The sequence below is a fragment of the Lepidochelys kempii genome, chromosome 10 (assembly GCF_965140265.1).
Source record: "Lepidochelys kempii isolate rLepKem1 chromosome 10, rLepKem1.hap2, whole genome shotgun sequence".
Classification (NCBI taxonomy): Eukaryota; Metazoa; Chordata; order Testudines; family Cheloniidae; genus Lepidochelys; species Lepidochelys kempii.
Genome location: NC_133265.1, coordinates 13,443,182 through 13,457,674, shown reverse-complemented (window position 1 = coordinate 13,457,674; position 14,493 = coordinate 13,443,182). Strand labels below are relative to the sequence as shown.

Here is a 14,493-nt window from a genome sequence, read left to right as displayed (position 1 = left end):
CCTTGGAGAAATGGTTAATACGTTTCACTCTCTGCTTCTCATAGACTTTAAAGGACAATTGTGCAGTCCACAGAACCTCACCCACCCACTCCTGTAATAGACCCCTATCTTCTATAATGTACACGCTCCTGCACCTATGGAATGAGCTGTGTTCTGAATAAGAATACTATGGGAATCTGACTGTAAAAGCTACCTCTCTCAAGAAGACTAGAGCACCATTAATCTGTAATGGGCAGAAATGCTATAGGGGCCCCATGCTAGAGCCATCCAATAGAATCGAGTGCAGGGGTTCTCAAACTTCATTGCACTGTGATCCCCTTCTGACAACAAAAATTACTACATGACCCCAGGAGGGGTAATGAAGCATGACCCTGCCCAAGCCCCGCTGTCCCGGGTGGGAGTGGGGGCAAAGCCAAAGCCTGAGCCCTGTCACCCCAGGTGGGGGGACAAAGCCAAAGCCCAAGGGCTTCAGCCCCTGCCAGGGGACCTGTAACCTGAGCCCTGTCACCCAGGGCTGAAGTCCTCAGGCTTCAGCCCTGGCAGTGGGGCTCGAGCTTTGGCTTCAGCCCTGGAAAGTCTAAGCCAGACCTTGCGACCCCATTAAAACAGGGTTGCGCGACTCACCTTGGGGCCCCAACTCACAGTTTGAGAACTGCTGATCTAGTGAATGTCTTCAAGGTTTCTGTAGCCATTTGTAGCTTCTACCAAAATTCTACTAGGCTATCCTCCCAGAGATGCTCCAGATGTCAATGGTGGAGGCTGTAGAACTGAGAAAACTTGACTTGTTCACGTGATTTGAGAATGGCCTTAGAGGGAGTGAGCAAACACTGGAAACTGACATAGGGAGTTCTGTCTCTGACAATACAAGTCTGCTTCATCGTCTAAATGAAAGAGAGAAGAGATGCCTCTTGAGACCCGCACTGGCACCTGACTATAAAGAGCTGATGACATGGAAAAGTAATCCAATGCCATGCACACATTTATGGATTTCTGCCTTCCTTGGGCTGGCTAAATCAGAGAAAACGTTCTTCTTGTTCTCCACACAATAGATAACTAGTCTGACTTTTGGAACCCATCCTTGCAATCGGTTTTGAGTGAGGTCTGACAGATTGTTCCTGTGTCAGCTGGATAACTGGGATCAGGAAACCAGCAGAAGGAGGGGGTGGGCTTTGAGGTTTGTTCTGTTCTGTACTCTTGGCTATGGCTGTCACCTCTGCCAGAAAGTACTCTTTTTATCTGCCATCGTAGTAATGAATCATGCTCTAATTCATGTCTAGCTCAGGCATCGTTCTGTGTTTGTATTTGCCTGCTAACTCCTCTCTCTGCATATCCATCATCAGATCAGCTCTCAATGCATACGTTCCTTTTTATTTGGCCACCCAATAAAGTTTTAACCCCAAAATGCATTTATTGCATATAATCTACAGAACTGAAGTCATTTAAACAGGACACCGAAAGTTGCTTGGAGACAAACCTCAGACCTCAGAGAAAGAGATTTGTCCTACGAAATTGAGGCAGACTAACAGCCCAAGTAATTACCCCAGGTCCTGGGCAAGCTTGTACAGCCCACGCTGCAGTTGTGTTTATACAATCTGTGATTGCAGGGCACGCATATCTTCAGATTCACAGATGTGACCGTTATGATCATCTAGTTTGACCTGGATAACACAGGCCAGAGAATTTCAGCCAGTGTCACTACGCAAAGCCCATTCTTCAGGCTGAAGTAAAGTATGTCCATGGGAGAGGCATCCATTGATGGCAAGCGTTCAGTAGGAGGGCCTCAGCATTCTGCACCAAGGGTGAGCATGCTAGGACTGAATCACCTTCCCTTTCACCTACCCCAGGTTAAGTTCTCCCTCCCACCTCTGATGAGAGACTTTCCTTCCACTGATAGATACAGGCTCTTTGTGCCCGGCCTGCCTAACCCTCACCCCCCAAAGCCTGCCTGCAGGCTGTGAAAGAAAGAACCTTTCTTCCCAAGGAGACAAAAAGCCTCCTGCTTCCCATCAAACTTTTGTTGCTACTCATGCAGCTTCCCTACTTGGAGCTGCTGTGGGCTCTGGGTTCGTCGCTCTCAGCTGTTGGCAGCTGCTGCTGGCCTGCACTACTTCTCCTGGGCTGGGGATCCCAGTCCTGAGGGAGGCGTCAGAAGGAGATGGTCCATGGTGGACACCAGGCTGAGGGAGGGAGGCTGGGTGTTCTCGAAAGAAGGTAGGCAAATCAGGTCTGGAATCACTCAAGGGCTGTCCCCTCAGCTTCCACAACGGCTCCCTCCCTCCCTGCCACAGCGCTCTTTAGTGACACCCCCCAAAACCTGGACTGAAATCTTGCCCCATTGAAGTCAATGGGAGTTTTTTCATCAACTTCAGTGGGTCTATATTTCATCCCTGGGATTTAGTCAGTTTCCAAGTGATATCCATCTAGGGATGCACTGGTTTCCAAACAATTAAGAGACAACACAGTCTAGTGATTAGAGCAAGAGATGGGGATTCAAGAGACCTGCGTTTTATTCCCAGTCGACTCATTGTATGAGACTGGTCACTGAAAGGCTCTGTGACTCATTCTCCACACCTGTAAAATACTTACCTTCCCAGGGTGTTATGCGGGTTTATTCTTGGTGTTTGTAAAGCGCTTTGAGAGCCTGGGGTTTGGAAAGTGAAATCATTATGTCTCTCTCCTCTCCTGAGCAACAGCTTTCAGACTCTGCTGAAGCCCAGGCAACACCTCCCACACTTGAATCTTCTGATGAAGTGAGAGGAGCCTAGTGAGATCAGCTGTTTATAGAAAATTTGCAGATTATGTGATGCAAATACATCAGAAATGACTGAGATGGACTATTAATCAGAGCCAACTGATCAGCTGGTAATGTCAGGGGCAGAGAACAGGCTCTGATTTACAATTTTTTAAAAAAATGTATCACACTTCTTATGCTCATCCCTGTATCATCAGCATATGGGTAGAATGCATCACTCTACAGCCCTCAGGAAATCAGAGAGTGGGGTACATCTCTGCACGAAAGACTCCTCCTGTGTATCTGTCCACCCAAATTATAGAAAAACATTGATTATAACTCAGTTACAGATCTGACAGAAAACACCTGCTCATGAGCCTTTGAAGTGGGTGTAAATACAATCTCCATATTCTTCAATGGACTTCAACTTTTCACCTCTTCTACCTGCAAAGTTTGTTGGTCAAGTGCTTGTGCTCTGCATTGCAATATAACATTTCTAAGGAATCTGATTTATCTATTGCTCCCCTTTTGGCCACAAGATGGCACCAATATCCTGCAACGGCATTGACTGACAGCCAGGTCTTGCAGTCCTTACTCAGGAAAAACTCCCATTGAGCTTTGCAAATAAGGTTTGACTGAGGACAGAAGGACTAAGCCCACAGGGTTTTAGCCATCCATTGGAACAAAGCATATACAAATTAGCTTACACGAGAGGAAGGCTAAGAACATAAAGTCATATGTCCCATTTTATCATTAACCAAGAAAAATTCAGACATTACTCAGTGGGTAGGTTCCTTTACTTCACACAGGCAGGCTGTGGTGGAGAAGGGAACTGAACCCAGGTCTCTTGAGTCCCACTCTAGCATCCTAAGCATGGAACCACCCTTCCTCTCTTGAGTAAAAGCAGCCTGATGCTCAGAGGTGTGGAGCCCACACAGCTACACTGACATCACTACATAGGTCCTATGGGAACAAGTGTGTTGCCGTTATCTCTATGGGTGGCCTGGGGAGCTATATGTAACTGTGATAGGAACTTGCTGTGGACATCGCCAAACCAGTCCTGATATAAATATAAGGATCATTCTTAGCATAGGGCCGAATCCGGCAAGACAGTGGTACCTCTTGAGGGGTACTAGGCATGCTGCCTCCCTGCAGGATCAGGCCCTTTTAGTTACCTGTGAAGAAAAGCAGGAAAGCTTCTGTCTTTGTAAACTTTCCATCAGCATCAAGAAAGTGGTTGGGGTTCAACTCATTTGGTGTCTCCCGTGGCATTAGCAGCATCCAGCTAGCAAAGGAATCCAGGTTGTTTGTCCCTGGGACACAAACACATTGCTCATTAGCAGGTGTCAAACTCACAAACTCCGGTTATCTTTGCACATTCAAAGGCTGAAAGCGATAGAGCAGGGGAGCGCTTGCATTTACTTGGCCAGTCAGAACTAGAACCATGTGAGCATGGGAAATGGCACCTAGTCTGCTATGTTTTACAGCTCTCTCCAAGGGCCCTGGATTTATGAGCCAAAGTTCACCTAATGAAAGCCAGTGGAGAATATTAAACACACGGGTAAAAGGTGTGTGTGTGTGTACATGCATGCATAGACTGATCTACCTGATTTTATATGTATGTAAACACACACATACATAATCATACTAGAGGGCTGATCAAATTTTTTCTGATGACATTTTTTTCCCATGGAAAATTTGGCCTTTGATTAAACGAAATATTTTTGGGAAAAATGTCATCTCCCATGATGCACCATGCCACATGACTGCCATGATGTACCATCTCCCCTTACCAAGAGGGGAGACCATGGGAGTCCAACCAGGGAACTCAGCCTATTGTGGAGAAAGTAAGTTTTAAGCACTCACACTACAACTCCCATGAGACACTGTGGTGACATTTCAGAATTGAAATATTTCAGTGTTTGGCTAAAATATTTTGATTTTTGATTTTCACCAAAAAAACTTAAGTTTTCTGCAGAAAAAAATCAGTTTTCCAACCAGCTCTAATACACACACATAACATTCTCGGTCCTGACACAACCCAACCCTTGTATCAACCATACACTACAAGGCTTAGATCTGTCTCTAATGACTGTAGAAACCAGGGTTTCTGGGTGGCGCTTGAGCCCCATCAGTATTAGTTAAAGGGCTAGGATATGTCAGGACAGGAATGTTATGCAGGAATTGCAACAAGGTGGGTTGTCAGTAGTATTGGACTGGCTAGTGTGATGTTTATATGTATCGTTACCCTCGCCTGGATAAAATAAGAAACCTGTGTGTTATAGGCCCTGCACTGCTACCAGCTAAAGGAGTTTCTTGTTTAGCTCAAACAGCTTAGGGACTATGTGATTTTTGGATCAGGAGGACCTGTGTTTTATTTATGTTGCACCTATGAAGTTCTGAGTGGGCAGCATAGTTATATTGCAAAGTTCCTAAAGGTGGCCACAGATGTTTTGGTTCTACTGATCTTTGCTCTACATTTCTGGATGGTAATTGCAGGTTTTACCCCTTGCTGTAGTCTCATGAAATCATTATCTTCTGGTGAAAGTGCTAAGGAAAATGATATGTTCTCATGAGCAGTGTAATAGGGCACTTTCATCTCTGTGCAACTAGTAAACTGATCTCTATTCCAGTGTCCTTAGGGAGGTATGTGATGGTCTTTAATGCTCAGAAAGAATGAGATGCTTTGTCTCTGCCTCTCCAGTAATAAAGGATACCACCTGAGGACAAGTTTTGCACAATTATGTCACACAGCATAGTAAATTCTTTGGGTCGGGTTATCCAATTTCTTGCTTTTCTTGTAGGGCCAAATTTTAACAGCTTGCAAAGATGTCTGCTGGATGTGAAAGATGTGTAGGTAATGTAATTATTTTCATATAGAACTTAGTAGGACATACTCATTAGATAAACTACCCTCAGCGTCTGCATATCACATGTTAACAGAGCAATAAAATACCTATTGTTTGATCACTAAGGCATCAATGTAGCCCCTTACATTGTTTTCATGAATATCTTGTCTGCGTGTCCTGATGTATTTCCTAAAGACCACACATCCCTCTTCTGCTTTTTTGCATAGCATCTTGTGAGGTTTGAAAAGACATCTAAGGAACGGTAGAAATTAAATAACTGAAAACAAAACAAGATCAAAACAGAAATTAGATGTGCTAATTATATTGCAAAACTAAAGTTTTCTGACAGAGAAGCCATCCGTATGGCCATCAAAATGACACATTACTGAAGTTTTGTCCTTTTTGGTAACTCAAGCTTTCCATGTATAAAGTGTCTCTTATTAAAGAATCTCTAAAGAAATGAATGGAGCCTATTAGGCTTGTCTAGACATAGACTATAAACATTAATTAAAAAATACAATTAAGGGAAAATCACAGAGAAACTGGTGAAACAATGAAATTACATTTTAAAAGAGGTAATAAAACAAAACGATAAAGCATCACACTTAAGGGGGAAACCCTCACAAAAAATCTTAAGAGCCAAATGTTATGTTTCAGAGTTGTTAGATCATCATTTTTAACTTTCACATGAATTATAAATCAATTACACTCAATTACCCAGCAACATTAAATTTCACATCACAATAAACCATTTCATTTTATACACCCCATTGCTATGTTGTAATAAACCAGACTCCAAATAAAAATCACAAATCTCATGATCTCCCTTTTGCTAACTGGTTATAATTTTTGCTGTTCACTGCAGAATCCAACCTGCAGTAAACAAAAAACAGATCCAACAAAAATGGAAGTTTCTAATCTTTTTTGCTGCAACAAACTTTCATACACAGAATAAATTCAGGAGCGCTCATGCTCTGTCATAACAACCATTTAGAAGACGGTCTCCAAACTAACAAAGCAAAAATGTGAACTGTTTCTTCTAGTCTTCACACCAAAGTATTAAACTTAACATTAGCTGCTTGACTGTGGTTGAAAGTTTGGTTAAATCCAGATGGAATACACTTTTTGTGCTGCCAAAGTTACAGGCAATGGAAACATCCACAGCAGGGTGTACTGTGGAGTAATACAACCTGCATTCACTACTCTGAGACCTTTATCAGGATCTTAAAGGTGACCAACAGACTCAAAGTGCCAAATCCCAATAACATTTTAACTTGTGCCAAATTGCCCCAGTAGCTAGGCTAAGAAAATCAGTTACTTTGGGGCACTCACACAATATTCAGCAACAAGTTATTTATTTAAGTAAATCTTCCTATTTAGAAACGAGTCACCATTCAATAGTTTTACTAGTATTTTTTAAAAAAGGAAGAAACTCTGAGTGCCACTTTGTGGCCTGTCTCTTCTGTCTCAGACTGTAATGTCTCTTGCGCAGTGCTTAGCGCATTCTCAGTCGGCACTTAACAAATAAGAGTAGCCATACTAATAACAACAAAAGATTGGCAGAATCCCACACAAGTCTCCCACCAAAGTGTTATGCTCTTTTTTGAGAAACAAGGGGCAGGAAACTTTTTCTAGGACAGCTAGAAAATGCTAAAGGAAGGACAAGGCCCAACTTAAGATCCTAACCCTACAATCAGATCTGTGTTTGTGGATTCCATTCACGTGGAGAAAAGTTGGAATCACTGGAAAATGTTTAGTTCTTTTTTTCAGATTAGATGCATGTGGGTTCTTATCCTGCAGCTGGATCGGTGTGTGGATTCCATTAACATACAGAGCAGAGTCCCGTGAACCTTCAAAGAACTCCAGAGAACCCACCCACTTGGATACATTGGCAGGACTGAGGCCTAAATTATCTTGGCATCAATCTAAAAAAAGAATCAAGCACTTTCCATTTAGATTAAGGCTGAATCCATCTCTCCACTGAGAGGCCACATCAGGCTCACACAGTTACTGCTATCACGTGATGTCTTCAGTCTGCTATAAGAATCTGTGCTTTGCAGCTAGCAGTAGTATATGCATTTGTGTTTCATGAATGAGGCACAAACAAACAAAACAAAACAAAACAGAGGACCTTAAGTTTAACTTTAGGTTCAATATCCACAAGAATCATCATAAAAACCCATCAGTGTTCAAAGTCTGCATGACCCACCAATGCAGAGAAGACATTAGAAGCAATATTAACATATGAAACTTATGGAGATCGAAGAAGGATCGTACCTTCATCTCTGAGTCTTTACAGAGTGACAAATGTTGGGTCTTTATAATTGAACCTGACCCCACACAGCATCCAAGGTGATGTTGGTGGGAGCAGTGTTAAATGATCTTATTTTAAAAGGTTCAACTAAAACAAATAAAAGCATAAACATACTCATCATTCAACAGCTGGACAACACAGTGGTCTGTACAGCAGTGCTGTAAATCAACACGAAAGTATGGAGACTGGAAATAAGGCATAATATTTTGAGAGTGAGGGTAATTAACCATTAGAACAATTTACCAAGTGTCATGGTGGAGTTTCTATCCCGGACAATTTTTAAATCAAGTTTGGATGTCTCTTCTCAAAGATCTGTTCTAGGAATTATCTGGGGGAAGTTCTATGGCCTGTGTTATACAGAAGATGAGACTAGATGATCACAATGGTCCCTTCTGACCTTGGAATCTATGACTCTATGAGACATTTAATCTACATATTCCCACCTCACCTTTGAAGATTTGGTCATCACAATAAGAAAATGAAACTCTTCAAGAAATCTTCCTTCTGTCCATTTTTTTAGCCTATTCTGAGATCCCGCACGTTTGATATGATGAATCTATGTCATTCTCCCTAGGTCACCAGAAGAAAAGAATACACCTCCAGGAAGGATCCCATGTAACACACTTAGCAGGACTTCTACAATAATATTTATATCATAGTCCAGTTAGCTGGATAGTTTTGCACAAGAAACTCATTACAGTAACATAGATGGGAAATAAGTTGAGAGTTATAAAGAGGAGCTGTACCAATGATAGCAGTCTTTATGCTTTTATTCCAGGAGGAACTGGTAGCGCTGCTGATAGTTAAGATTGACACCTGACACTTTTCATTATAATGCCCTCTTTTCAGTTGCTTATAACTTTGCCAAACTAACATTTCAGGCTGAAGTTTTCCTTGCTGCGTGACTGCTTCAGGCTGAATTTTTCTGGGGAAGTTTCAGATTCGACAGTTCAGATGTTTCAGAGAACGAGATAAAGAGAAAATACGTTGTTTTGGCATGTTTAAAAAAAACCATACAACTGTTTGAGAAATCCTAGCAGCTCTATGCTTGAGGACACAGACTTGACAGGAGAGCTGCCCTGCTAGCAGCGATGTGCTTTTTGCTATCCCCATGAAAATAGCCCCAGATTTGGCCTTCACCAGCCCCTCCAACATGGTCCAGCCCCTCCTAGCTCCTACATATGTCCTACAAACCAAGCAAATGCTGGTAAAATCTAACTTAGCTGCTTCCATACTCCCACTCATGTTCTGACATATCCAGATACAGTAGAATCTCAGAGTTACGAACCCCTTGGGCACATTCATAAAACGTTCTGGTTGTTCTTTCAAAAGTTTACAGTTGAACATTGGTTTAATACAACTTTGAAACTTGACTATGCAGAAGAAAAATGCTGCTTTTAAACATCTTAATTTAAACGAAACAAGAACAGAAACAGGTTTCCTTACTTTGTCAAAAAATAATTTAAACTTTCCCTTTTTTTTTTTTTTTTTTTTAGTAGTTTACGTTTAACACTGCACTGTACTGTATTTGCTTTTTTCTTTTGATCTTTGCTGCTCCCTGATTGCGTACTTCCGGATCCAAATGAGGTGTGAAGTTGACCAGTCAGTTCATAACTCTGGTATTCGTAACTCTGAGGTTCTACTCTAGCACGATCCAGTGTGTTGAAACAGGCCAGGCCTAACAAGACAGTTACAATACAAATTACAATATGTGATCCTTTAGCAGGCTGACAGGATAGCTGTAGAGTAAGGACTGCTGAATTAGCAGGGCTGTAGTACCTCAGTGTATCACAAGAGGATACAAGAGAGCCAAACCTATGCTTATTTATTCAAATAAAAGAGTTAAGTGTAAGCTTGGCTATAGTGATGTGAATTAATATAATTCAGCAATGACTTACATACACTAAAGCAGGCCTAACAAATTAAATAATATTCTGAGTCCATATAAGGAAATCAATAACAATAATATACTCTATTATTCAGCCATGGTAAACTGAATTGCCCAGACCATCAGAAGTGGAGTGCGTGTACATTATTAAGCAAAAAAATTTGGTATGCCTTAGCTAGATTTGAGATACTAGGTAGTAAGAGTTCTCTGAAAGGCTCCCAGGTCTGATCCTATTATGCCTTATGATGATGTAAACAATAAATTAAGTCAATGGAGTTACATCAATGTAAAACTAGTGAGAGATCAGAATTAAGCCTGGGATGTCTTATGAGAAGAGACCAAGATCTGGCAATCTCAGCTATCTAAGGCCTGGTCTATGCTGAGAGCATGTCTCTATGGCACTGCAAGCATGGGTGTGAATCTACAGCACTCCAGCATGTCACATGCTAACTATCCTACGCGTGTGCACTGAACATTCTCTAACCTTTAGAGTGCAGCACCAGGCTCCACACAGACAGACACTGTGCAGCTCACTGGAGCGTGGTAGATTTACACCCCTGCCTGCCACCCAATAACTCGTTTTCTGGACATGCTCTGAGATTTTTAGCTACCAGTGTAGCTGTCCCAGTGCAAGCTTGCAGGGTGCATACAGTTTACACCAGTGCAGCGTGTTTTGCACTAGTGCAGTATGCCAGAACCTGGTTTCAAACGGCACTGAAACTTTTATTTACGTTGTAACAAAAGCAGCTCACGGGGAAATTATTTCAGCTCACTTGGTGAAAATAAAATTGCAGCCTATGCCTCACCCACTGCACAGTGTGTGGTTTTTTAAACTTTCATGATGAAATCCTTTAGCTTCTTTATGGGGATTTTCTGTTTCACGTCAGTAATTTGTTAATGCCTTAAAAGCCTTCTGGCACTGCAGCTGTCACATCGCTTTTACAATGCCACAAGCCCTATGTAAAGTGTATTACATGAACTGTCATGGAAAGGAAATGTCATGTGTGAAATGCATGAGCATTCAGATACAGTGATGTGCATCAACTGACACAGTAACTGGAAGAACAGCAACTGACGAAGAGCCCAGTTCTGACACCTCTTCTCCTGCTGAGTAGTCCCTTACTGCATGAGTAGATGCATACATTTCTGAAGGACTGCTGACAGAGTAAAACACTTCCCCACAGGAGTAAAGATAGCAGAATTGGGCCCGTAGGTCCTGATCCTGCAAAAGACTCACACACGTACTTAACTTTAAGCACAAGTAGTCCCGTTGATATAGGGCAACTCACATGCTTAAAGTTAAGCATGTGTGAAGCATGTGTGTAAGTCTTTGTAGAACTGGGGCCTCAAAGATTACCAGAACATTTTCAAACCTTTAAAAACTTAATACCTTTTTAAAACCATGTTTTGGCACCGCTTAGTCCCTTTTGAATTGCAGCAAGTGATAGAATTTTAAATCAACAAGACCCATGATTAGCTGCTGCTTAGCTTTGGTGAGCAAAGGGAAAAGCTGGTTGAACAGTTCTTAGAAAGTGGCTTTTGTATTTGTTCAAGGTTATTGATGTCAGGTTTTTGCACACTACCTTAAAGTTGGAATTTAACTCATTCCCTCTTCACACACTGAGATCATGAGCTAATTTAGCAGGTTGCAAAACGTAGTCCAAACACAATTAAAAGAAGCTTAAAACCACAAACTCGCAAAATGGAGATATGGGAAAGGCCTACTTCATTCCCAGAGACTAGTGCAGAATTGCTCTGTTTCCTCTTCACTGCAGTAAATTGTCCAGCATCTGTGGTTCTACTTCTTCCCCCTCAGACTCTCACACAGTCTAAATAGCTTTACTGTAAGGAGATATTTCCTGATGGCAGTCTAAAGTTTTCCTTGCTCATTTTCATCCCACTACATCTAATTGGTCTTTTCCTGAACCATAAACAATTTTTCCCCTTCCTTAATGTGAATTCACCTCTACACACTGTCCTCCATAAATTCTACACATGCTATTTAAACATTAGCCCCACAACAGCCCTCAGAGGTAGGTAAGCATTATTTGTTCTATTACTGTGCGTATGTCTATACTGCAGCTAGACTCCCATGGCTGGCCTGTGGCAGCTGCCTCTGGGTCTTGGGGCTAGGGCTAAGGGGCTATTTAATTGCAGTGTAGGTGTTTGGACTTAGGTTGGAGCCTGAATTCTGGGACCCCTGAGGTGCTAGGGTCTTCAGGTCTGAAGAAGAGCTCCATGTATGCTTGAAAGCTTGTCTCTCTCACCAACAGAAGTTGGTCCAATAAAAGATATTACTGCCCCCACCCTGGCTCTCTAAACTTTTTTAAAGGGATACTACCCTGTACCTATGCCCTACATTTTAAGCACAAGTGGGAAAATACCATTTGTCACCTTCCAATGGCTTTCTACAGGAAAAATATTTTGCATCACCCTGTTCTTATGTAATGAAACTGTGTCAGTCTGGAACCTGGGATGGTTCCAAGGTCCTGCAAGCTTTGCTTTTACATCATGGGACTTTTCCTTAAAATCAGGACCATCTCACATAAATCAGGATGGCTGGTGACAAGTAGCGTGGCTTCTCAGTGCAGGGGGTCTGAACCGCTTTGCTTCCAGATGTGATACTGCTTTGAAATATTACAACACGAACCCATTCCACTTGTGTTATAAATGACAGTGTTTTCTAGTGGTTAGAGTAGGAGACTAGGAGTCTGGATATTTGGGTTCCAGTCCTTACTTGGACAATGACTCTGTATGGGATGCTGAGCGATTCATGTCAGCACTCTGTACTGCCCTGCCTGCTCTGGGAATGAAGCAGAGTTGTGTAGCGAATGAGGCTGTTGTCTGCAGCACCCCTGCCTAATTTGGGGCTTGACACAACTTCCATTCAACTGATTCACCTCCTACTCTTTGTAAAACATGTAGCCATTTCTGAAAGGCGCTTTGAGATTCACAAAGAAAACACGGTAAGTGCAAAGTATTACTAATAATTGTCATTTTACAGCATTAGAGTTGCTAAGAGCAGTAGGTTGAGAAATTCCAACCTTAGACTGAAAACCTATTTCTAATTACTAAATGGGAGGGACTAATGGAGCAATCAGATTAACTAACCAGCAGTCACTCATCTGCGAACCTATTACCCTCCCTGCCTTCTTCTGAAGCTACATGCACTAGGATGAAAGATGGATCACTACACACAGGGTAGAATAACCCATGGAAAAGACAAAACTGAGCAAAGATCAGAATAGCTCCTTCAAAGGGCGTTTAAATATATTTTCACATAGGGATTTAAGTTGAATATTAAATCAGAGAAAATTAAACTTTACCTGGAAGTCAATGACCCTCATGAAAAATTAAACATTGGCAATTACTTCAGGGCCACGCCATTTACAGAGACACTGTAAATGTCACAGACGGCGAGGCACAGAAAGAGGAGTCTGCCAGACACGCTGGACCAAATCCAGCCCAGGCCAGCTGTGGTGGAAAGTTATTGCCGTCTGACAGCCATTCCATGGCCTGTGTGTCTTGAGTGTGAAGATCTTAGTCTAGCTCCCCAAAGACAGCTTCTTTTGGCAGTAATTGTCTCAGCAGGGCTGATAGGCCAACAGAAACTTATCTACCTTCTCTTGCCCCTTGGGATGTTCCCTCCAGGTCAGAGTTAGGGACATGGTCCATTGGCAGGGAAGCTTGCACTGCTGCATTTTGCACTGTATCATGTGGATAACTCAGTCTCCAGTAGCATCCCTCTGGCACTTTTCAGGAGCACTAAATCCACAACATGTAAAAGAACCACAAACAATAAACCAGACAAGGCAGGACATGAGAGTTCAGATGAGCAGGCATTTTGGTGGCATGGCTGATGCTCTCTAGATACTCGGATGAGTCCATGGAGTATACAATAGTTTTCTGGCTGGAGGTGTTTGTTTTCGCCACGTGCGCAGCATTTTGCAAGTGCTGCCTTTTCTGGGCTCTCCCTGGCTTTGCATAAGTCTTTAGAAATCAATATAGAATTGAATTTCACATGAAGAGGAAAATAAACTGGGGAAAGGAGCCTCCATTAGAAATCAAGCTCTTTCTCATCTCCTTTTGGGTCATATAATTTGTATCGATTTCCTTGAAGTGAGAACAAAGACTGTATACAGGGGAAAGTAACATTTCATCCCCTTCCCTAATAGACCTGCTCAGCTGCTTCCAATCTGACGCTGCTATGCCTCAGAAACAGGAGCCAGCAGATGTGTTGTTACTTTAGAAGCTCAGGTCTCCAAAGTGCTCTTCTCGTTTTGTATGCCCTCCAAAAGCCTCAGAATCCCATCCTAATCCAGATGCTGAGCTGCTCCTTCTGCCATTGTCCCCACCAATTCTCTGGGCCAATCCGACGAGTAGGGCATTTTGAGCATGAGTCAATCTATGCATTTTAAATAAACCTCATCCCGCCCATCTGCCAGGCCCCAAAGCCTCAATCCTAATCTCTGGAGTTTAATTATGAATAAATACCACATATAGAAAACAAATATCTTTTCACTCTCTTCCTTCGGTCTGGAGATTTCTACTCCAATGAATCCTTTCTAAATTCCATCACCTCCCTATACTGATCTCCTCTCTGCATCCATGCCTGTAAGCAATCTTCTCTCTGTTGCACTGTATTCGCCTCTGTAGGAAGCTCTTTGGGGAAGGGACATGGGCTGGGTATCATAGGCTCGGGGAGGCTGAG

At 42.4% G+C, this 14,493-nt stretch overlaps 1 protein-coding gene across 5 annotated transcripts in view; it reads right to left on the bottom strand.

The window, feature by feature from the left end:
- Nucleotides 1–14,493, bottom strand: part of CHLSN (cholesin) — a 242,284-nt gene that overhangs the window by 12,994 nt on the left and 214,797 nt on the right. For 3 of the 5 annotated variants that reach the window (XR_012161115.1, XR_012161113.1, XR_012161116.1), the window contains exons 6-8: nucleotides 5,727–5,832; nucleotides 3,907–4,044; nucleotides 117–881 (exon numbers count right to left, since the gene is read on the bottom strand). Coding sequence is in view for 1 of the 5 variants with exons in the window: in XM_073362055.1 (XP_073218156.1) it covers nucleotides 5,850–5,857 (8 nt within the window). In the remaining 4 variants the exon portion in view is untranslated. Of the gene's footprint in view, nucleotides 1–116; nucleotides 882–3,906; nucleotides 4,045–5,726; nucleotides 5,858–14,493 lie in introns of those variants that run through there. The other 2 variants (XR_012161114.1, XM_073362055.1) reach the window with 2 other exon arrangements.